This window comes from Fringilla coelebs (assembly GCF_963513975.1).
Source record: "Fringilla coelebs genome assembly, chromosome: 12".
NCBI lineage: Eukaryota > Metazoa > Chordata > Aves > Passeriformes > Fringillidae > Fringilla > Fringilla coelebs.
Genome location: NC_140038.1, coordinates 5071263 through 5093709, shown reverse-complemented (window position 1 = coordinate 5093709; position 22447 = coordinate 5071263). Strand labels below are relative to the sequence as shown.

General features: G+C 42.9%; 1 protein-coding gene across 6 annotated transcripts in view; it reads right to left on the bottom strand.

Annotated features, from left to right (window-relative positions):
- The window catches only part of MYO9A (myosin IXA), a 174520-nt gene that overhangs the window by 38250 nt on the left and 113823 nt on the right, over positions 1-22447 (bottom strand). For all 6 annotated transcript variants that reach the window (XM_084213577.1, XM_084213578.1, XM_084213579.1 and 3 more), the window contains 4 exons: positions 10494-10615; positions 9388-9529; positions 8532-8727; positions 4130-4249 (listed from right to left, as the gene is read on the bottom strand). In XM_084213577.1, the coding sequence (XP_084069703.1) occupies positions 4130-4249; positions 8532-8727; positions 9388-9529; positions 10494-10615 (580 nt within the window). The remainder of the gene's footprint in view (positions 1-4129; positions 4250-8531; positions 8728-9387; positions 9530-10493; positions 10616-22447) is intronic.

Below are 22447 nucleotides of genomic sequence, written 5' to 3'. Positions count from 1 at the left end.
GCCGACGTGTCCTGGCACATGCCGGGCACAGCCGGGTGCCAGGGATGCCATCGCTCCCCGGTGCCACCTCCCTGCCAGAGTCATCACCCTCTGAGTAACACTGCTTGCTCCAGCCTCTCATTCCTCTCCCACACACACAGGGGGTGTTTTAGGGACATGCTGTCCCAGCTAGCAAAGAGGGTGAGGGAAGGAGATCATGGGGGTGGGGAGCAGCCACTCAAGTTCTCCATATCCAAGAGATTCCCAAGATTTTCACTGTGCATGGGATAACCCAGTTGCATGGGCAAAACACCTGGACATCATTAGAATGCTTGGAAAAATGGTAATTTATTCCTCAGACACTTCTCTCCCTCCCTCCAAATATATGGACATGTGCAGCAAGTAGGAAATGCTATAGAAAGTAGGAAATGCTATAAAGCATTTCCTACTTCCTGCACATGTCCATGTATTTGGAGGGAGGGAGGGAGAGAAGAAGTGTCTAAGGAATAAATGAATGCCTTGGAAATGAAGACTTTGGCTTCACAAGCAAGATAATTCTGGAATGGGGATGGAGAAGGCTTTGCAGAAGAGGCCCAGATGTGTATCTCAAGTGTAGACCTGAGTTTCATTCAGTAGCTGCTTAAATGGTAAGAAAGGTCAAGGAAGGATTTGAAAATGTACATAAAATCTGTAAAAATCAATCATTTTGAAGCAAATGTGCTTTTTTAATATGAAATATATTTAATTTATTCCTTTCCACTTCTTATACTATTATAGACACTTCTACACTATTTTATAAAGGCTTGATTGCCTATTGAGCCTATATCCTTTGATACCTAGAATAATTTATTTGTAATAAAATTATCTAATAAAGCAATATATTAAATAAAATATCTATTTCCTATTGAGCCAAGGAAGCTGCCATACATGGTTACAGTAGCAGCTGTTATCTGCCCTGAAGTGGAAATGTTTTGTAACCAAGCACTTAGGAAGACAGGAGACAATTATTGTAGACAACCAAACACCTCAAGTCACCAAACCACAAAAATATAAAGATCTGATAATGTGGAGTTTGACATGAAAACAGCTGAGCAATTTTATGACTGTCTCAAAATCACTGCTGTGAGACAGGAAAAATCACAGCTCTCACCTCAGCACAGGAAAAAATGTGCTTTATTCTACCCTGAGACATCTAAGTGGGAAAAAAAGGGGAAAAAAAAGCTTTCTAAAAAGAAAAAAAATCTAAACTATGGTTTGTAGCAGGACAGAAGGAAGCAGTGCCATATCCCCTCCTCCCAATATTTATAATTCCACTATTTCATGCAGCCCAAGTGCTGTGCTAAAAGGTGTCCTGGCGATGTTTTATTCTGAAAGATGAACACAAAGCAAATATGCTGAGACTTGAGCCTGTCCTGCTGTTCTGAGCCTGGAATTCCTGAGGAGAAGATCAATTCCTACAAAAGACAACCCTTTAACAGGACATTTACCACCCTCCTTGCCCTGTTGAGGTGTTGTAATAGCTCATCCTGGAGCTGAACAGGAGAATCTGTTCATCTTGAATTGGGCAGGAGATCCCTGAAAAGACTGATGGTCCTCCTGGTTCAGTTTTTGCACCTAAAGGTACCCAAATATTCTGGAAATATCAACAAAAGAAAATTTGAGGGTGTGCCGTCCCAGGTCATCTTTGAACCCTGCCTGTGCTCCAAGGCAGGACCAACCAAATCACTCCTGCTGAGAAGGTTTGGCATCTCCAGCACTGGAGGTTTTTAGAAAGCAAGGCAGGTAATGCATCTGAGCACTTAACAATACCCAAGCTCAAAACTCTTTTCAATCCCTCCTTTTGCCATTTAAGCCATTTTTTGGGTTACATTTCTTGTCCTAGGAGTGTTCTTGTACCTCTTTCAAGATTGGCATTTCTGTGTCCAAAGTCCTGATTTAAAGCACAGAAACCCAACTGCAAATAGGGAAAAATGGGAATAACCAGGAACCTGCTTAAAATGTTGCATCAGTACTTTGTGTAGCTAGTTTTAGACTAAGAAAGCACCTAATGTCTAGCTGGATCTATTTTCAATATAGATTAAATTAATATATTTTAATATGCCTGGATACTCCCCCATTAAGGCCCAGAAGGCTTTTCTTGCCTAAAGGAATCCATGAAAAATGGGATTTCACTGGTATTTCTAAGATTTTTTTAATGCCTACCCTTCTTTTTGGAGCAAAATCTGCCTTCCTACCCTTCTGTCAGAAAACTTCAGGCAGAAAACTTCAGGCAGAAAATTATTCTGATTTTTGAAGCATATTCTCTTTCCTTCAGCAGGAGTGTTTTGGAAAAATGGACTGACTTACCTAACAGGTCTTTGCCCTTGTTGAGAAGAGTTTTGGATAAATCCTGTCTGCTACCTATGGATGAATGCCAACCAGCAGACCTCCAGTGTTGATTCAGAGATGCCTAAACCCAGTGCCTTGCTCTGGAGGAACTGGTGGCAGACCAGTTGGCTCCAGGAGCTGAATGCCAAGGGACCCACAGGGAATCTCAATAAACTCTTCAAACCAATTTGGTTTTGCTCTCTTTGTTCAGAGCTAACTGCATAGTTCAAAACAAGGGGATGACCTTGGTGCCTGTCTCAAGGATGATGTGGATGTATAACCTCATATGACCTGTGGGAAAGGCCAAGTCCCTGGGGCCAAGCTCACTTGTGGGGCCCAAAACCTGAAGGGTTCTGAACCAGAACATTCCACAGGCTCCTTGCCAAGGCTGGGAGCCTGGGGAAGCAGGAGCACACCCCATGGGAAGATGGGAAGGATCTCTGAATGCAGAACAAGAATTACTCGTTTGCCTGGTCAGATGTCAATTCCCAAACTGGCAATGTTCTTCTTAGACCCACTTATTGGATTTATCCTAAGAGATCCCAAAGTGTGTGGACTCATCTATATTAGTGAAGATTTGAGGTGTTGAGCTCAACAGTGAGCTCAACTTCCTGCTTCCCACTGAATTAAAGCTCTAAGTATCTTTTCAGTTGTATGAATTTCCTTTTTCTCACCTAAGGAAATGCAAACTAAAGCCCCCAAAATCTCCCATACTTCTGAGCCAACTTAAAGTTAAATAGATTCATTAGTTGCAAGTAAAATTACTCTGCTGATAACTATCTTCCTTTTCAATAGTTTCTTAGTAGTATCAGTAAGGTCACTTGGCACAACACCCTTTAATAAAATCAAAAATCAAGTAAAATTTAGTATCATTCCGTTGTATTTTCTTATAGCAGTGGTGGGAACTCGTAGGGGAAAATAATGTAGCTAAATTAAGAATGAAAGCCTAAATTAAGACCTAAACCACCACTGCTTCCCCAACCCCACATGCTGTAGGAAGCAGAGATATCTGACAGAAGGTTTCTAACAGGAAAACCATATTTATGAAGATTTAACATGCACCTACTTTACTCACCATGCTCAGCTCTACAGAAAAAAAGGTGGTTTCCACTTACACCTAAATTTCATGAAGTTTAAGCAAGTTGGGCTGAGGCTTTGCCCATGCAGAGCAGCTCTATTTCTGTCAGCTTTAACAGGCAACATGAATGAAGAGAATATTGGTAGGAAAATTATATATCTAAACATGAGAGCACCAAATATCTATTTAAATATAAAAATAAAATAGAGTAGTGCAGGCAAGAGTGTCCATGTTGTCATGCAGGATGAGTTTATTACATGACAGAGGAGTGAAGATGAAGAAATGGAGACCAAGTGCATCATTCCATAAAATAACATTGACAATGCCTCTGTTTTAAGTAAAAGCCCTGAGAGACAATATTTTCACAAGCTAGAGGTATTTCTGCAGTCAATGAAATCCAAATTAAGTTGAATTCCAGCTGTACCAGCTTTGCATAAGGAATAATGTCAGTGAGTAAATGGGGAAATTGCCAACAAAACAATTTTTGCAAGATCTCAAGAGATATAGGTTTGCTTTTAATTTGACTCTTCCAACTCTGCCTAATCATTTCCCAACAGGTTCAAAACTGCCCTGAGGCACCTGGTTGGGTCATGGAGGGCTCCTCAGGCACTGGTTTTTTATCCTTTCTACATGGAATGCACCTGGTTTCCACTTCTGGACGTGTGAGTGTGGTATCAGAGGGGAGGGTGAGTGGTGGAGCCTTACTGTACTTCTCCTCCTTGCACCTCTGCAGGATCTCTAAGCTCCTCTGATGAACTGGGTGGTGGAGAAAGCTAAAACTATCCACACTTTTCAAAACCGCACATGGCACTGCATCATCATGCCCTTGGGAAGCAAAATAAAAACAAACAAAAAAAAATGGAGAGAAGAGAAAGATTTTATAAGCAGAAGTCAGGAGAGGGGAAGGAACAAGCCCAAAGGAGCTCGAGGGTCACAGGTTTTTGTGCTTGACACAATTTAACTGTGGTTTCCTCCTCACAGCACCGTGGCATGCAAGCAATGGGCTGGACCACGTCCCAGTCCCAATTATAATCCTCATTAGACAGAGCATAAACACTTAATAATCACTCCAAGATTATTTGGGCAAAAAGAGGATTATTAGATAAATCTTTACTTTTATTAACTTATTTTTAAAATCCCTTCTTGTGGCTCTGCCCAGTGTTAGCCACAAATCCCTGTCCAGATGCTCCGTGACACAACCACCTGGAATTCTCATCGTGCATCCCAGTGCTACATTTTGCTCAGATTTTGGCAATCAAAAGGAAAAAACATGAATTATTTGTGCTAAGCACCATTTCCACAGGGCAGAGAACACAGAGTGTGGAGTTTGGTAGGATAGGTTTGAGTTGGAAGAAACCATCAATGTGTGGCCAAGAGGACTCCTGATGGCCCAGATGTGAGCACAGGGCGGAGCAGAGGTGACACCAGTGACAATGTGCCAACACACAGCGTCTCTCTGCCATCATTGGCCAAGTCCAGGAGGTGCCACACTGCCAGTGAGGCGTGGGGAGGTCACCAGGGAGTCACTTTGTGCCAGCATCTATGGGAGCATTTCATATCAACACATCAAACCACGGGAAAGGACTGATCTGAGTTTTCCACAGGAACACTGGCAAGGGGTGTTTTCCTCACCTTAACACCAGTGAGACCTCAAACACCAAGCTTTGGGTTGCTGTCACCTTTATTTGGCAAGTGCAGCCTTTTTTATTGAATATTTTGAGGACAGTGGTTATTTTGGTGATCAGCTTCAGGAATAAATCTGCAGAAGCCAGTGGGGTTTTTTTTAAGCAGGAATTACCCAAGGAGCAACCCTTTTTGGCTAAATCCAGCTGTAGAACCCATCAAGGACAGGCACAGCCTCAAGACCACAAAATCTTCATCAGAGGAAGGATTTAGGTCCAGCAAAACCAAGTCTCCACAGCCTAGTTTGTATAAATATCACCATTTTTTCCATTAAGTTTTTGCTACAAATTAGAGGGTTTTGCATAATAAATGTGCATTGATGACAGCAAAAAAATTCAATCAGCCAATTTTCTTTCCTAAAAAGCTTGACAGTGTTCCTTTAATCCAAGTTCACAAACAAATCCAGTTCTAACACGCAGTTCCATTGGACCATTTCAGTCCTCATTGATAAACTTAGTAATAAAAAGAATTAAAAATCAAATTATTGAAGAGTTCCACCCTTCAGCTTAAGTGCAGCTCGACTGATCCTGGCATCTTTCATTTGAGGAGCATTGGCAGCACCCTAAGAAGCATCACTCAGGTAGAAACACAAAGGTACCAAAGAAAATTCACAGTGACACCAATTTGCTGCTCTTCACCTTCAAGTTAAAGAGGACAATCACACAATCACCAAAAGCTGCACTAGGAGGGTATCAAGAGCACAATAAAAGAAGAGTCCCCAAAGCCAGCAAGAAAAAAATGCTAATTATCCTTCTAGAATCATCTGCTTGGCAGGGAGGAGACAACCAAAAGGATGATGTGGAAAGGTAGCAGACCAAAATTTTGCAGAGCTGCTTAGACATAAGCCAGGGATTTTTCTGGAAAAACCCTGTTGGGTATTGCAAGCATAAAAGCAAGAGAGATCCAGTTGGGGTTCAGACAAAGAATGCAAAGAACCTTTAATTAAAAGAAGCTAGTTTTGGATATTTTCCTGCTCCTTCATTTCACCTACCTGATGGATGGGGAAAGGACCTCAGAAACCAAGAATGGGCAGCACATCTTGAAAAAATATCTGTACAAATATTAAGTATGTGCATGTGGATGACTATGTGAGAGGCTTTTCTTACTCTACCATCATTTTGTCAGCAGCTCCACATCTGTGGGCAGGCAGATGCTCAAATCAGGCCAATTAAAGCCATCAAGGTTTGATAAAAAACAAAATAAACATCAAACATGCGCTGCCTTTGGTTCTCTCTATCAAGATGGGAGAATTTTAAAAGTGATAGTTTGATAACTCACAAATGTTTTCTGACATAGAGGGAAAGCATCAATTTGGGGCTTTCCTGCATTATTTTGGAGAAGGGAAAGGAATTCCAGCACCTGGCAGGGGATGCATCAGCCTGTCACATTGTCCTGACACTGGCTAAGCCTTCTGCCCACCTCCACCTCTTCCACAGCCACCTGCTTTGGTGACAGGATTTTGGAGGAGGACAGTGGAACAGGGGATGGATGTAAGGCCACACCAACAAAAACACAATTAAACCCTGCTACCGATCTCACCTTGCTAAGTGCGACCTGGGCAAAGTCAGAATCCCAGAACAGTTTTGAGTTGGAAGGGACCTTAAAAATCATCCAGTCCACCCTCTGCCAAGGGCAGGGACACCTTACACTACAGGTTGCTCCAAGGCCTGGGTGGTCATGCTTGGACATGGTGGGCAGCTCTCCAAAGAGGGCAAGGACAGTAATCCCAGCTCTGCCATTGCTTGTAGGTCAAGTTTTTCCCACAGATAAGGTGGGAAATTCCTCAGTGTGGAATTTAGATTTAGGTAATCACCTCCCAGTAGTGTTGCCTGTATAATGGAGACTTTCTCATGACTTTTCCCCAATTTCATGGACATAAAAATTTAGGGTATAAATGATCTGAGGATTGTTGGTAAGTTTAAGACAAGCCTAATCCAGCTTTCTGAGAGGTTTGTTTTCTCTCTTACTCAAAACCCAGAGGGTACAAAGCAGAATGCCATCTGAATACAGGCTAAGGGACATGGACAGATAATGGAGCAGCACCATGAAAAGGTTTAGAAATTCAGCCATCACCATGCATTAGTTAATTTTGGTATGGAAAGAGAAGGCAATAAAAGAATTGAGTCTCAGAATTGTCTCAAGACCTCCTGGTCTCATCCAGTTACATATATATATATCTATAATCATATCAACATATTGATACAGATATATATATATATATAAAGAGAGATATAAGCAAGTTACTGCTACAAACTCTGGACTGAAAAGCAGGAGTGAGGAGGGGAGCACAGCAGTGTGCAGGACCACTTGCCAGAGACACAGAAAGCAAAGCAGGGCTTGAAATCAGCTCTTACTTCCTGAGATTGAATGATTCTGGATCACCTCATTTGAGTTCAGCCTGGGGTTTGTGCAAGATGAAAATGCAAAGATGGATTTTGAAGGCCACCTCTTTGGAGTGGCCTTTCTCCCGAAGCCAAACATCTTTGCCATCTCTCTCTTTGGTTACTCTGTCCAAAAATGCTGCCCTGATGTGCCAGACAGACCCAGGCTCATGAGAATCAGTTCTTCTCTTATGCCACACCCGGGAGGTGTCAGAGGAAGAACCTCAAGACCTGAAAGCTGATTTTTTTGCCTCCTTGTCCTCTTGGGATTTGCTCCCAAGAAAATGATTCTTTCTCCTTGAATAGTTGCGTCTCTATGCTCCTTGTCCCAGGCTCCCTCACTCTCCAGGATGCAAACCTCACTGATTACAAAGTAATTCATGGTGCAGCTCTGCCTTTAATTTCAACCCAGCTGACATCTTCCCTGCAGAGACTCTAATTCCATCATGGATTTCAAGCCCTCTTGTGCCCAGAAATGAACAGTAATAGCTTGTACCCGTCTGTCCAAAATTGCTTTATGCCGAGAAATGGTCTAAAAGCACAGCCAGGTCTTGCCTGCCACAGCATGATGATGCACCATCACTTTCCTTTAATTTAATGCCCCTGTGATCCGTGGTTCTGGATGACTGCAAAGCCATGAATTTTGCTAGACAAGAGACATGCTCTCCTGCAGCTGAAAGGGTGAACAGCTTGGAAAATCATAGGAAGATTTATTGCCTTTTTTTGTTTCTAGATGTACCTAACGGTTCAAGAATTATTACAAAAATAATCTGCTTTTTTTGCTGGATAATTTGTCTGTCTCTGTTTGACTTGGGTTTTTCTATCCATGCATCCTACAAAAAGGAAAAATTAAAGCAGCAGTAAAATGAAAATATTTCCTTATGATATGTCAAAATCCAAATGTACCTTTAAATGTAACTTCAACAAAAAAATCTACCTGTTATTTAAATAAGTTTTAGAAGAGATTCAAAGCTCCTAATAAGTCAGGCTACTTAAAACAGGGTAATAACCAGGCTCCAGGCCCAGGTGATGGGCACACGTACCGGTTTTCTTCTCCACATATCGTTTCCCAGCCTCCCTGAAGGCGACCATGGCCCTGAAAAAGGCCCTGAGGACGGCCCAGCGGAAAACAGCCACGGGGTCGATCCCGATCATGCCGCAGATAAAGGCGTTCCTGCTGCTCCGCAGCAGAGCCACGATGTCCGGCCGCATGTGATCCGTGTTCTTCTCCCGGAAATCCTAGGGAAGGAGGAGGAGGAAAGAGGAAAATAAACAATTCCCACGTGATACTTCAGGTAGGATCTTCCAGGCTAGCACAATTATTGAATCCTGTTTCTTTTTGCTCTCCTGCTCTCCCATATTAGATACCTGTTTATGGTCATCGTCTCTGATGCTCATCGTGTGCATTTATTGCATCAGAAACATGATGAGAGATTTGCAGCTGCAAATCCCGAGGCTATTTCTCACACCGGAATTCCTTCTGCTAACAATTGGCATGAACAGAAATGGGGTCAGCTTCGGAATAATTGGCGTGGGATTCTAGAAAGTACACCTAAGCACACATAACCTGTACTAAAAGTGGCTAATGATGAGGAAAACACTGGGTTTTCTACACAAACCAAGTCCAGAAAGGCCACCAGACACCTAATTTCAACGTGTTGTTGGTGTGTAGCACTGAACTCGCTGTGCTTCCCTAAATTCTTCCCAAAATGCCCACATGAAGGAGAACAGGAAGACCCTGTCCCTACTACCCTTCCATTTCCCCAAACACTTCTCTCCTGACTCCCCTCTTCCTGGGCGAAGTCCTCTCCTAAACATCCCTGTGGAGCCTCTGGGGCTTTCCTTCCCAATCCCAGATTTAGATGAAAGCAACTGCTGGGGAACAGCTGGGTGACAGACCTTGACTCCGTACTTCACTTTGCCCGCGTAGTGTTTGATGATGAAAGCTGGCTCCATCACTGCTGGGAATTCAATGTAGGAGTTCCCTTCGTGCTGACGCTTGAATTTGTCCAGCAGCGTCTGGTTTGTGGCTTGAGGAAAACTGAGTGGAGAGAATTGAAAGGAAGAAGCTGCAAACCTAAGAGGAAAACTTTTCCACTTCTTTCATGTTCACAAAAGGGAAAACAGAGACATTCTGAGCTTCCACTTCTATGTCTGCTTCAGTAGAGAAAGCCAACCCTCCGTCCTCAAACTTCATGGAAAGCTGCAGCACCGGGATGTATTTCACAACTTTACCCAATTTAAGTTGTTTTATCCCAGTGCAATATCACTGGGAGAGCATCACTACTGGTCTCTTGTCAACGAGACCAGAAGTGGGGGAGAAACCTGCAAGGCAAATGGTGGGAGAAGACCTCGTGCCCCTGGCCCCGTGGATCTGAGGTGACCTCAGCAAGCACCACCTGGCCTTTCCCTGCCTTTCACATGGAGGAAACTGGCACGAGCATCCAATGGGAGAATTGTTCTCCTCCAAAGTTTCCACACCAAGGCAGCCCCAGAAGCCACACATTCCTCCAAGAACTTCTCCCGAGACAGATGGATGCAATCAAGGATGCAAATCTGAGCTAAGTCCTTGATGCTCATGAAACCCTGTGGACAAGTGCCCTCACTTCACTCTGGTTCAATTTTTATCAGTAAATTGATAAATCCCCTTTATATCTCAATAACAGCACCTACACATCCTGCTTGAACTCACGCACTTGGGTTCAGCACCCCAGGAGGCAGGGAAAGAAATGAAGAGAGAAGCAAAGGAAACCTTTTCCCTTCCCTTTAATGGAAGAAATTCTTGAGAGGAATTTTAATTATTATTTTTAGGGCTTTTTGCTCAGCTGGCTGATTCTCCACTCTGTGTGTTGCCACCTCAAAAACAACATTAGAAACACCAATCAGCCCAGCGAGCTATTAGCACCTTTCTGGGAAGTTGTTTTTTTTTTTCAGAAAAATGAAGGATAAACACATTTTAACTGAAACACAAATCTCATTTCCAAAGCTAGCATTTTCCTACTCACTTGCTTTCCTCATCCAGCAGATGGAGCAGCCCCGTTGGCTTCTTGCTGATCAGGTTGATGCAGCTGGAGTTGTCTATGTAGTCAATGTTGTGCCAGCTAATTCCTTCTGCTCTATATTCCTCCTAAAAAAAAATAAAAATAACCCATAGATGACATAATGATGATTTGGTGCAAGCAAAAATAAAAGACAAAATCCAAAGGGTTTTGTGGAAACGGATACACCGTTTACCAAAACAGACATCTCTCCTGTAAATATTTCATCAATGCTTTCTGTGATTTCAAAAAAAAAGGACAAAGAACCTCTGGAACAACCTGAAACAAAGTGAACCACAGAGCATTTCCCAGTTTCAGATGCACCAGACTTTTGTTTGGACATGGGGTGGCTGCGTGGGAGTCCAAGCCTGCCAAGGCCATCCAGCGTGTGCGGACTCCCCCTTTCCTTTTCCTGGATTGCTTCTAAATCACAGCACAGTTTGGGCTGCAAGAGACCTCAAAGCTCTTCTTTTTCCACCCCCTGCCATGGGCAGCAACAACTTCCACTAGCTCAGCTTGCTCCAAGGCTCATCCAACCTGGCCTTCAACACTTCCAGGGATGGGGCAGCCACAGCTTCTCTGGACAACCTGTGCCAGGGCCTCACCACTCTCACAGGTGTTGCCCTGATTTTTTAAGATTTTCTAAGCCTTCTGATGTTTACATTCCTGTAATGAACTTTCTCACACACTTTCTGTAAATAACTTCTTGTTTTGCATTCTTTTGTGGAGGAGGAGAAATTTGATGGACTGTTGGTTTGTCCAGTGTCAATGGAGAGGTGGCACTGTCACCCTCCAATCCACTGCCACTTTTGGAAATCTATAAATGTTGGAGTCAGAAAAACTTCCCTTTTCACCTTGAGAACAGCAGCTGTTTGTGTTGTGCTATTTTGTGTCCTATAGTGACACACAGGGATTTCTTCTCAATATCCCATCCAGCCCTGCCCTCTGGCAGTGGGAAGCCATTCCCTGTGTCCTGTCCCTCCATCCCTTGTCCCCAGTCCCTCTCCAGCTCTCCTGGAGCCCCTTCAGGCCCTGCCAGGGGCTCTGAGGTTTCCCTGGAGCCTTCTCTTGTCCAGGTGAGCAGCCCCAGCTCTCCCAGCCTGGCTCCAGAGCAGAGGGGCTCCACCCTCAGAGCATCTCCCTGGCCTCCTCTGGGCTCTCTCCAGCATCTCCACATCTCTCTGATGTTGGATCCCATGGCTGGAGGCAGCTCTGCAGGTAGGGTCTCACCTGCGTGGGGCAGAGGGGCAGATTCTCCTGCTTCCCATGCTTTGGGATCTGGGGGGTTTTGGGGTTCCCAGTGCACGTGCCTGGGGTGTGTGGAACATCCCACCCATCAAAGTGTCACACAGTTTGCATCAATTAATATTTAGTATTCACTTGATGGAAGAAAATTGTGCTACCACATATTAATTACACAGAAAAAGCAGTAAACCTCCCTTTCCTGCTTCCCTGGGCTCTGCTCTTCCATATCTCCCACTGTTAATGGCCAGTGCTATATGAGCTAACAGAGACCTCCAGCTATACAAAGCCACAGCTCCAGGGCCAGCAGAACCACCATTCTCTACAGTAAATCTGAGGATCTGCCCTGAAATTCAAGCTGAGCTCAAAAAAGCTATTTATTTTCCACCAAAATAGTTCTAACCCTTGCTCTCCTATAAAGGTTATCTCCTCTGAGACACTTGCAACTGGATTACTTCAAGAAGTCTTATGCAGAAATAATTTTAGGGCATCAAAATGAAAGTAGAGTTTAAAAATCATAATTTTAATAATATCTTTGAGGACTTGTGACTCTCTGTCTAAACAGAGATATTGGACAATGTACCTTACTCCAAAGTCCTACTGATCCAGCTGCCTTTTTACTTCTCTATCATAGGACATTTTGATGGTAGAATTGATGAAAAAAAGGAAACAGGTTTCAAAATCCTAATAGGATGTATCTTTGTAATCATAACCAGATTCATTATTATTGGTGCCTCTAACTTTATTTTTAATATGAGCAAACAACTTAAAAAAAAGTATGTACATCCTCATCCAAAATTAACATGAACTCCACAGATATTCTTAGAAATAAAGTCTGAAGAGCTTTGAGACATTTCACAAGGAAATTTTTGCTAAAACAACCCCTAGAAGGTCTTGAATTCAGTATTGGAGACATTGTATAATCTTACAACAACAAAACAGACAAATACAGATGTGTGCTGCCTTAGAAGGAGTTTTTAATATCCCTAAAGCCTTTGGGATTCAAAATATACAACATCCCATTGGGGAAAAAAATCCTGAAAATAAAGAATGACTCTACATCATGAATTTTGTTTTCTCCTTTTACTTTTTAATCTTTTACCTTCAATTCTTGCCGAGCAAGCAGAACACAGCAGAACCTCACAACAACATTCTCAAAGCCCTGCTGAATCACAGGCAATAAAAAAAAAAAAAAAAAAAATCACAGATTTGATTAAACCTCGTGGCATTTTGCAAGGCAGGAAAAAGCTTCTCTCCAGCAATAGCAGGCTGTGTATTTCAGAGCAGGCATGAGCTGCTCCTGAGGGATTTCCCTGAGAGTCACTGGGAGTCAGCACCATCCATCAACTGCCTGCTTCCAGCAGCCCTTAATGGAGTGCAGGGTCCATTAGGCCCAGCTTTGCCAGCTCAAGACTGGTCAGGAGCAGGCAGAGAGCAATAAAACCTTGGTGTGATGAGCCAAGAGCAGCATAATTTCAGTGGTGACAGGAGGGTGTTACCAGATTTATATATTTATTATCCTGACTCTTTGTTGAAGTACTTGTTGGGGGCTTTACATTTTTTGCCCCACAAAAACCCATAAATCATGTAGAGTTTTATGTCTCCACACATCTAAGCTGAGAAACCATTGCTCTGCTCTAGAAGGTCTCTAGATATCCATAATTCCACATGGGACATTCAGCAGCTGCACAGCAAATGTGCTGAGAAACTCCTCTGGCCACACTAAAAATTTATACTGCTGCTGAGATTGGTGCAAAAGCACTAATCAGCAATGCCAGATATGGAGGTTTTTTAAAAATAGTCTAGTAAATAACCAAAAAATACCAGAGTTCAAGGTCTCAACTTCTCTGGGCTCATTTTCAGCTGTTCCACAGACCTGATGGTCAGTCATCAGGTCCCTCCTGGCCTAGTTTCCTTCAGCTGCAGGATTTTGGCTAACTCTCCCTCCTCTGCTCCTTTTTTTTTCTCTGGGCTGGGTCAGAAACCCTCACTCCCAGGCTCTGGGGTTCCTCCTCCCATCCCCAACACAACCTGCTCCTGCTCTGGCCAAATGAGAAGAGGGATTCAAGTCCTCAACAAACAACCTTTTCCACAATAATTCAGAGATTTACTCTCATTTCAAGACAGGCAGCAGGAACTATTCCAGAGCAACTGTTCCAAAGCCTAAATGGAAATAAGTTCTCCTTATTCCTTCTTTCCTACAATTTTTCCAGTTCCTTCAGGATCTGAGCTCAAGAGGTACAACTATGGCCTGCTGTAATTTCTGGGATATTTGCTGCTCTGCAGAACACCCTGCAGATTGTTCATGGAAAGACAGAAGCTATAGGATAAAATCACTGCTGTCTATTAAACTTAAATTGCAGTTGTTAATATTCCATGTGATTCCTTTATTTGTCTTGTAATGACCATCTTCCTGCAGAATTCAGGAGATATCCTGAATATATCCAAAATATTCCTTCACCTCTGAGCATGACAACAGAGCCTCTGCCATCCTTTGATGGATGCAGGGTCCTGGAGCACTGGAATATTAGGGAATTCCATTCAAATAACATGATGCTTTCATTTAACAAGACAAAACCAACACGAAACACTTTCATTCAAAGAGAAACACCTCAAGTTGGAGGTTAATTAAAAGTCAGCTTAAATTTATACCTTGATTTACAACTAAGTTAAGTTTAGGGGCATATTCAAATGTCCTATGCCTGGAAGATCATCTTTACATTAGGAACCAAATTGTTGACATTACCACTGCAAAAGTTTCTAGTGCATTGAAGTCCACAGAGCCTCTTTTTTGGCATCCTTACTTGCAATAAAAATGTGAGATTTACTCCTCCCATCCCTGGATACCTGAAACCTGGTCTGCTGGAAAGTGGAGCAATGCAAGTTCACTGGAGAGAAGAGCACTGAGCTCCCAGACTTGGCAAAAGAAATGGAGCGAAGAACTGAAAAAAGCATTAAGGTTTCTTTTAGAGTCCAGCAGTTCCATATTTTCATTTAATTATTGGGTGAGAGGCTACAGATTGTTCTCCAGGTGACCTCTATGGACTCCTTGAGGAGATTCTTGCTTCCCAAGTGGGAATTCAGAAACAGCTTTGCTGCCCTAAGCATGGAGAGAGACATTGGCACTATGTCAGCATGGGGTCACTGAAGGGATCTGAGTAAAACACAGCTTATGATGTTCAAATATATTAAAAAAAGATATAAAATGGGCATGCAGACTTTAAAATGCACATGGAATATAAGAGTAAATCTGTACTCCACACAGTGTTACCTGAGGCAAAGCAGCATGTAAAATCTGGGGTACCAAACAACCAGAATGGGGCAGAATATACAACATTTTAAAGTGGGAAAATTACTGGAACTCTAGGAAAGGGGGCACTGTTAAAGCTCTGTCAAAGGGAAGTTCTGCCTGCCTACACTGACCTAGAGCATGACCATGGCACAGAATTATGAATTTAAAATTAAAACACACATGCTGAGCATCAAGAAAACCTTCCCAACCAGGCTGCAAGGCCTGATGGCAACCCTCCTGCCAGGAACAGAAATATCCTGTAATTTTATAGTTGGAGTTGTTGAGAACCAAGTCCTGTTATCTCTACAGGAGCATGGGACCAGGTCTGTTATCAGGACTTTATTTTGGTGCTAAACCAAACCAAACTTTAATCCAGGGTGAAATTAAAGATTTCTTTATCGTGAGTGGGATAAAACACCCACAAGCCCAACAAAATCTTGGGAGATGCTGGAAAATGTCTTTACACCTCTGCATATGATCATCAATTATTCTGTATCCAGCCACAGTCATCAGTAAATAAACTCAAATGCTAAAAAGCACAGGGGAGAAAAAGTTGCACGTTATTTTTAAACTCACACTTATGTAGACATGATATCTGTGATAAATATGATATCTAAATAAAATATCTAAACACTCTTTGGAGTAATATGGTCCCTAGGTGTTGCTGTTCCCCAAAATCATGTGGCAAAATTCAGAGATGGGGAGGGAGGGACAAGGGGGCTTGAAAAACTTCAGAGAAGAGGAAATGCAGATTAAATTAAACAGGAGATATAATAAAAATAAATTAAAACCATAATAAATTCCCTATCTGTCTAAAAGCACAAAACTCAGGGTTCAGGAAATTCAAATCAAAAGGTAGTGAAAAGTCCCTCCTAAAAATAAAGGTTTTCCTATGATATGTGAAAATCATTGCCCTATCATGGGATATCAAAGACACAAATTTTCCCATGATTTAAAGAGGTCTGGAGGGCTTTGGGCATCCATCCACACATCCTGCAAGCCAAAATCCCTCAAAATCCCTCAGTGTTTCAGTGCCCTGGAGGCAGATGTCTTATCCCACAGGGATATTGCCATTAGTCACAGTGAGAAACAGCCCCAAAAATAAGATTCACAACCCCCAAGAGCAGCAGAAACCTCCACTAAACTCATTCACCTCCTCCCACCAGTTTACCTACTCCAGCCTTTCCCTACTGAGGCACAAGAAAACCTTGTTTACACACTGAAAATTCCCAGATTAAAGTGAGAAATCAACTGAAAAATCTCTTTTCCCAGCGTAATTCCACGTGGGAACATTTCCCATCGAGCTCCTGTCATAAAAACTCGTGTAATCCAGAGCCATACGATCAAGAGGCAGCTACTTTTGGATGTCTAAATGTATATATTTGGCATCAAAATTCCCGACTAAACAGAAGGGTGTGAAATTCCTCTCTTCTTGCCTTGAACACCATCTGCTTCAGCTTCTTTGCAAAGTGAGAAACGAGGAATTGACGCCCCTTCCACATCTCTCTCCATTCCTAGCTCAACTGCCCGGTTTAAAATAATCCCAAAATATTTTTGTATCGTTTGTTAAAAAGGGTTGCTGTTATATGAAAAATTAAAGGAGCTAAACTTCAAAAAGGCTCTTTTCTGGCTATGTACAGACACATTTCCATCCTAAAATCCATCCTGGGGAGCTTGGGAAAATTTGTCCACAGCTGGAGATGGCAACAAGGTGTGGGAGAATCCCTCCCCTAAGGATTCCTCCATCCAGGCAAATGGGCACCGTGAGCCAGGCCCAGCAGAATCATCCCAGCACAAACTGATGATTAAAATGATTTTGATATGATAAATCCATAGGATGTGGAAAGGTCCTAAATGATTGAGACCAATGTCTGGTCTTCAGTCTGCTTGTGCTGCAGACAGAGTGCATGCCTCGAGTTCCCGACATCCCTCCAGGAAAAGATGCTGGGGCTGATGGTTTCATTTAGGAATGAGGATTTTTATGTTTGTTCTCAATTTCAGTAGAAAAGGAATTTATAGACACAGACATAAATATAAATATATAACACATATGTTTTTTAACCATGTGCTCACAGACACAACAACTATAAATACTTAACCACATTCTCTATGGGTACATGATCTATAAACAGGTTTTTAAGGCCTGTTGTTGTCCATGACAACATGAGGCAGTGCAGGGAAGCTGAGGAGCCTTCCCTTGAAGCCAAGGTTCTCTCTCCTTCCAGGTGACTATTTCAGCAGCTCCTCATCAAATGCCATGTGAATTTGGTTTTATTCTGATGCTTCACCCACTGATAATCTTCCCCCTGCTGTACGTAGGCATATTTGAATTTATTGGAATTTGGACTCTCCATCATGAAAGTGTTTTGAACCAGCAGATTCAGCCCAGAAAATCATGTGCCAGCTGCAAACCATCCATCTCTGAGCTCAGATCAGCTCCCTGAACTTCACTGGCAATAGAGTTTCAATCATAAATTATATTTTGCTCTCAAAATGGGCAGAGTTGGGTTTGCATGGTTCAGCTGGCAGCACACACATTGCCATGATCCCGTGGGCTCCCTCTGGAGAAGCACCTTCTTCCCAAGCTGCCCTTGCACAGCCAGGAGAAGCATGAGCTTAACATTGCTGTGTGATCTGCTGGGGAACCAAGTCCTTTCATTTCTTGTGATCAAAATTGAAGAGGAAAAGGAATATCTGTATCTGTCAGCCCCTTGAAAGATGGATCAGACTTAGGAGATGTGAAGGAATCTCCACAGTGGCTGTGGTGAGGACCAGACTGATCTTTGAGGCTGAACATCTCCTCCCCCGCCTCCCCCTTCCAGTCCCACTCCACACTTGAATCAATGAACACACTCCCAATTCCAGTCCTGCCACAGTAAGACCATTTTTAGCTTTGCTGAAGTATTTTAGAGGATTTTAAAGATTTCCTGCTCCTCATCTTGCTTAAGAGGAGAGGTCACATTGCACAACTCTGTCCTTTAAAAATCCACCAGCAGACACACAGAATGGTTGGGCTGGAAGAGGCTTTAAAGATCCTCTGTTTCCAAGATCTTGGGGACACCTTCCACTAGCCCAGGCTGCTCCAAGCCCTGTCTGACCTGGCCTTGAACACTTCCAGGGATGGCACAGCCACAGCTGCTCTGGGCAACCTCTGCTAGGGCCTCACCATCCTCACAGGGAAGAGTTTCTTCCCAATATTCCATCTGACCCTGCCCTCTGGGAGTGGGAAGCCATTCTCCCTTGTCCTGGCACTCCAAATCCTTCTTGCACCATTAATAAATAAAAATTTTTATCCCAGGCACACTCTGTGCATTTATTTAGCCAATACATCTGAGTAGGAACCACAATCAGCAGAAAACATCATCTACCTGGAAAAAGGAAGGAACCAGCTCAGAGGAGAGGAAAAAAGCTCAAGGTGACTTGGGAGAGGGATGAGGGCACTGGGAGCAAGCACCTGTGAATTGGAGAGTCACAGCAAGGAGCATGGGATGAGGGATGGGCTTGCCAGATGCAACACTTCTCTGCACCAGGGATAAATTAAAGGTTAAGAAATTCCATATGAGGAGAGTTGGAACTGGATGATCTTTCAGGTCCCTTCCAACTCAATCTACTTTATGGTATCAGAGGATATATAAATAATATAAGAGATTAGGATATATCCTATTACATGTCACACATTATATATTTACGTATTTACTGCTCATAATTTGGAAAAACCCAGACACAAGTGGGTGGCAAAGCCCCCCAGTCCCAGCCATGCAACATCCATGGACTCAAGGATGCTGGAAGGGCAGCAGACAAAGCTCTGGGGGACTGACAATGGATCCCAGAATCACTGAGCTTGGAAAAGACCCCCCAGACCATTGATTTCAACTTGTGCCTGATCCCCACCTCATCACCAGCCCAGAGCACTGGGTGACATGTCCAGGAATGCCTTGTACACCTCCAGGGATGGGGGTTCCACCACCTGCTGGGCACTTCCAGTGCCTGACCACCCTTTCCAGGAAGAAATTCCTCCTGATGTCCAACCCCAACCCACCCTGGCACAGCTTGATGTGAGCTGTCCTTCACTTCACTAATGTGCTTTGAAATCTTCCTGCCCTGCAGATACCATTGAAGCAGCTCTCAGCATCCTGACTTTTATTAGTATAATTTATGTGCTCTAAGCATCGTCCTCTTCCCCCAAACATGAGTTGCGTTCGATGGCGTTCTGCCAAATAATAAATCAATAATTTGTGCAGCTTGTTCTTTCTCCACGGGTCATGTGGCCCACAGCTGGCCAACATTTCTCAGAGGGCAGCCACTCTCCCATCTCCAAGGAAAACAGAAATTTGAACTGAGCCTCCCAGGACTCAATGGTTGACTTCTGATGGTTGGCTTTTGCCTCCAGAGGCAATAAAGAGGTGTTAACGCCTAACCAGTGATGAGATACAGAAAAATCCCTAGCTGGAAGGAAAGGAAGAGCGTTCCAAGCAGTAGGAGAGAGACCTTTTTTCATCATTTATTTTATATTTAAATATTTTAGATTGATATTTTTATAAATTAATTCACTCCCACATTAAATTCTAAATATAATATTTAGGTAAGATATCTAAACTCATTTTAGAGTGTCATGTTCCTGGGGGCTGTTGCTGCTCAGAATCATGAGGTGAAATTCAGAGGTGGTTGGAGGCAGTGACCAGACCTCCAAGACCATCAAATCACACCTCCAACCAAACACCATCATGATTTAGTCCAGACTATTGGATTTCTCCACATATTGCATAGGACCAGTAAACCCTACACACCTCCCTAAATATTTAGACAATTTTGGATGGCTGAGGAAACATTCCATAGGATGCGTTATCCTGATGAAATTCAGTTTTTCAGTCTGAGCAGGCTGAGATTTGCTGGCTGGAACACCAAGCTCACCAGGGACTCCACCAGAAAATAGACTTCACTGAACACCTGAGCTCCTGCCAGTTGATTGTACTCCAAATTCTGTAATTTTTTCAGCCTCTACCTTGGTTATTTATGGTTTTTTTGAAACTGAGGTTTGGTGGGTAAACAAAACCTGGAAAAACAGGTAGAAAAGATCTTTAATAGCAAAGCCTGTGGGATGAAAAGCTCCAGGATGAGTCCTCAACCTTTGCAAAGCATCAAGTGAAACAGAGAAAGGTGAGTGAGGTGGAGAGAACCAGATGAGCCTTGGCAGGGACGGGGGATGATCAGCCAGGACAAAGATAACAAAGTTTGGAGAATGGGATACATAAAGGAATACAAACTTGTACTCCTGGCCCTTAAACTGCCAATGACCTGGAAATTTGGAGGAAACTCAGATCATCACAATGCTACTGGTGACCTCCAAACTAAATCTTCATCTGCAGCAATTATTTAGCACAATGCCCTAAAAAACCCCAAATTAAAGAGCTGCTGTATTTTTGGGAGATACCAGGCTGAAGATCAAGGATACCTCGGTGGTTGTTTGCAAACCACTGGAAATAGTGCCATCTTCAGACAGAAGGTTTAAAAAAAGATTCACCAGACACATTGTATTAGATTTCACTGTGGAAAAAAAAGGAAATAAAATTTAAAATAATCCCATGGTTCTCCCAGAGGACAGTGGTGGGTATTTTGGTTTCCATAACATCAACAGCATGCCATAGTAACAATTCCATCATGGCTAAATGCAGCTCTGGCAGACAAAATCTATTAGGATTTCAAGAAAAATCCTGAGTGACTATTTAGTTTTGCCACTTATTTTTTTGGCAGAGGTGGCTGGGTATCTCAGCAATCTCTCTTTGGCCTCCTGCAAGCTTTGGAGAGCTGAGGATTCAGAGAAGGATCTATCCATTTCAAGTCCCTATCACCAAGACATGAAAGAAACCCTTATAAAGATACAAATACCTCAGATAAATTCATATTTTGAAGTAACAGAACTATTTTTCTCCCTAGAAACAGAATATTAACTCCCTGGTCTTCATTTGTAGACTTGTGACTATCATTAAAAACCTTTGGGCCAGCAAGGAGTGAAGAACATTCTGAAGACCCAAGATCTGAATATGAGTCCTTGAATTTTCTTTCCATCAAATCCACTCCTCCACATGCAGCTGGAATTCCAAGGAAACTAAATGGTTAAACCATCTAATTCATGCACCCAAGGCTCAGTGCTCGTGCAGCTGCACAGATTGCTTGTATTTATAGACTCAATCTATGCCAAGATGTCGGAATTTTCTAGCAGCAGAGCAGCAGTGCTCCAGCCAGGATCCAGGAGGATGACGTGCTCAGGCATTAAGAGTTGGAATGGGCCCTTTGCAGCTTGATGGCTCCACAACTGCTCCTCATATCCATACAGCAAACACTGACTCCACTCACTTCACATGCCTGACAGATTTCCAGGAGAAAGCTAATTAGCTCTGAAGCTGCTCCAAGAAGAATTAGGGTTTGCTGCACTCAGGACCTCTGTGTATCCCCCAGGTTTGGGGGGGAGCACTGACCTACTAAGAAATCCCAGCCCAATAAAAGGAATTCCCTCATGGATGATGGCATCTTGGAGGAGGCTGCTGAAACACCACCTCATGGAGAAATCATCTGTCTCCAGCTTTCAGGAAGGATCCTCCCTCCTTGAGTCTCTTCTAGGAAGTGTATGGAAATGCTTATAAAAAATCCAGCTGGTTTGGCTTTGTGATATCAATCAAAATTTCCATTTTTATGGTGGACAATGGGAAAATAAACCTGTCCCTAGAAATAGACAGGTTTTTCCATTATTGGAGCATCTATTGAATAAGGTGCACCTACATACAAAAGCCACTTAAAAATCTGAAATTAAATGGCTTTGAGCAGCTCTGCTCTACCTTATTAATCAAAACCAAAGAGATTAAACAGAAGCCATCAAACTCACAAAGAAGACCTCCCTAAGTGACATATCACTTGTTTTTTGAACATCCTCATATTCAAGGCAACTTCTGAATTTTCCAATCTCTGAGAACACTGGAGAAATCCAAAATGAAACTATCAGGGTTTTTGGGAAGGGTTGGGTTAATTCTGTAATGATGATAAGGAGGGATCCCCTTGGCCTCCCCCAAGAAGGATTTCACCTGGAGAGAGGACATGCAGACTGTCATGCAAAAAAACAAAAGGCATTTTGAAGGTCTCTAACACATTTCCTGTGTTGTACAGCCCAATAACAGCTGTCCACCCATGAAACAACACATGGATGTTGAAAGAAACTTTCAGTTTTCTTGTCCTGCTTGTAGTTGGATAACAAATGGAGAAGCCTCCTCCCATCCCTCTAAACCATCATGTGTGTGTCACCTGCTGGATTGCAGCCTGTGGTTTTGTTATCTCTCTTAAGTGCATTCATTTGAGGCTGGAAAGCAACACCCTGTCTTAACAAATATAAAGCAAA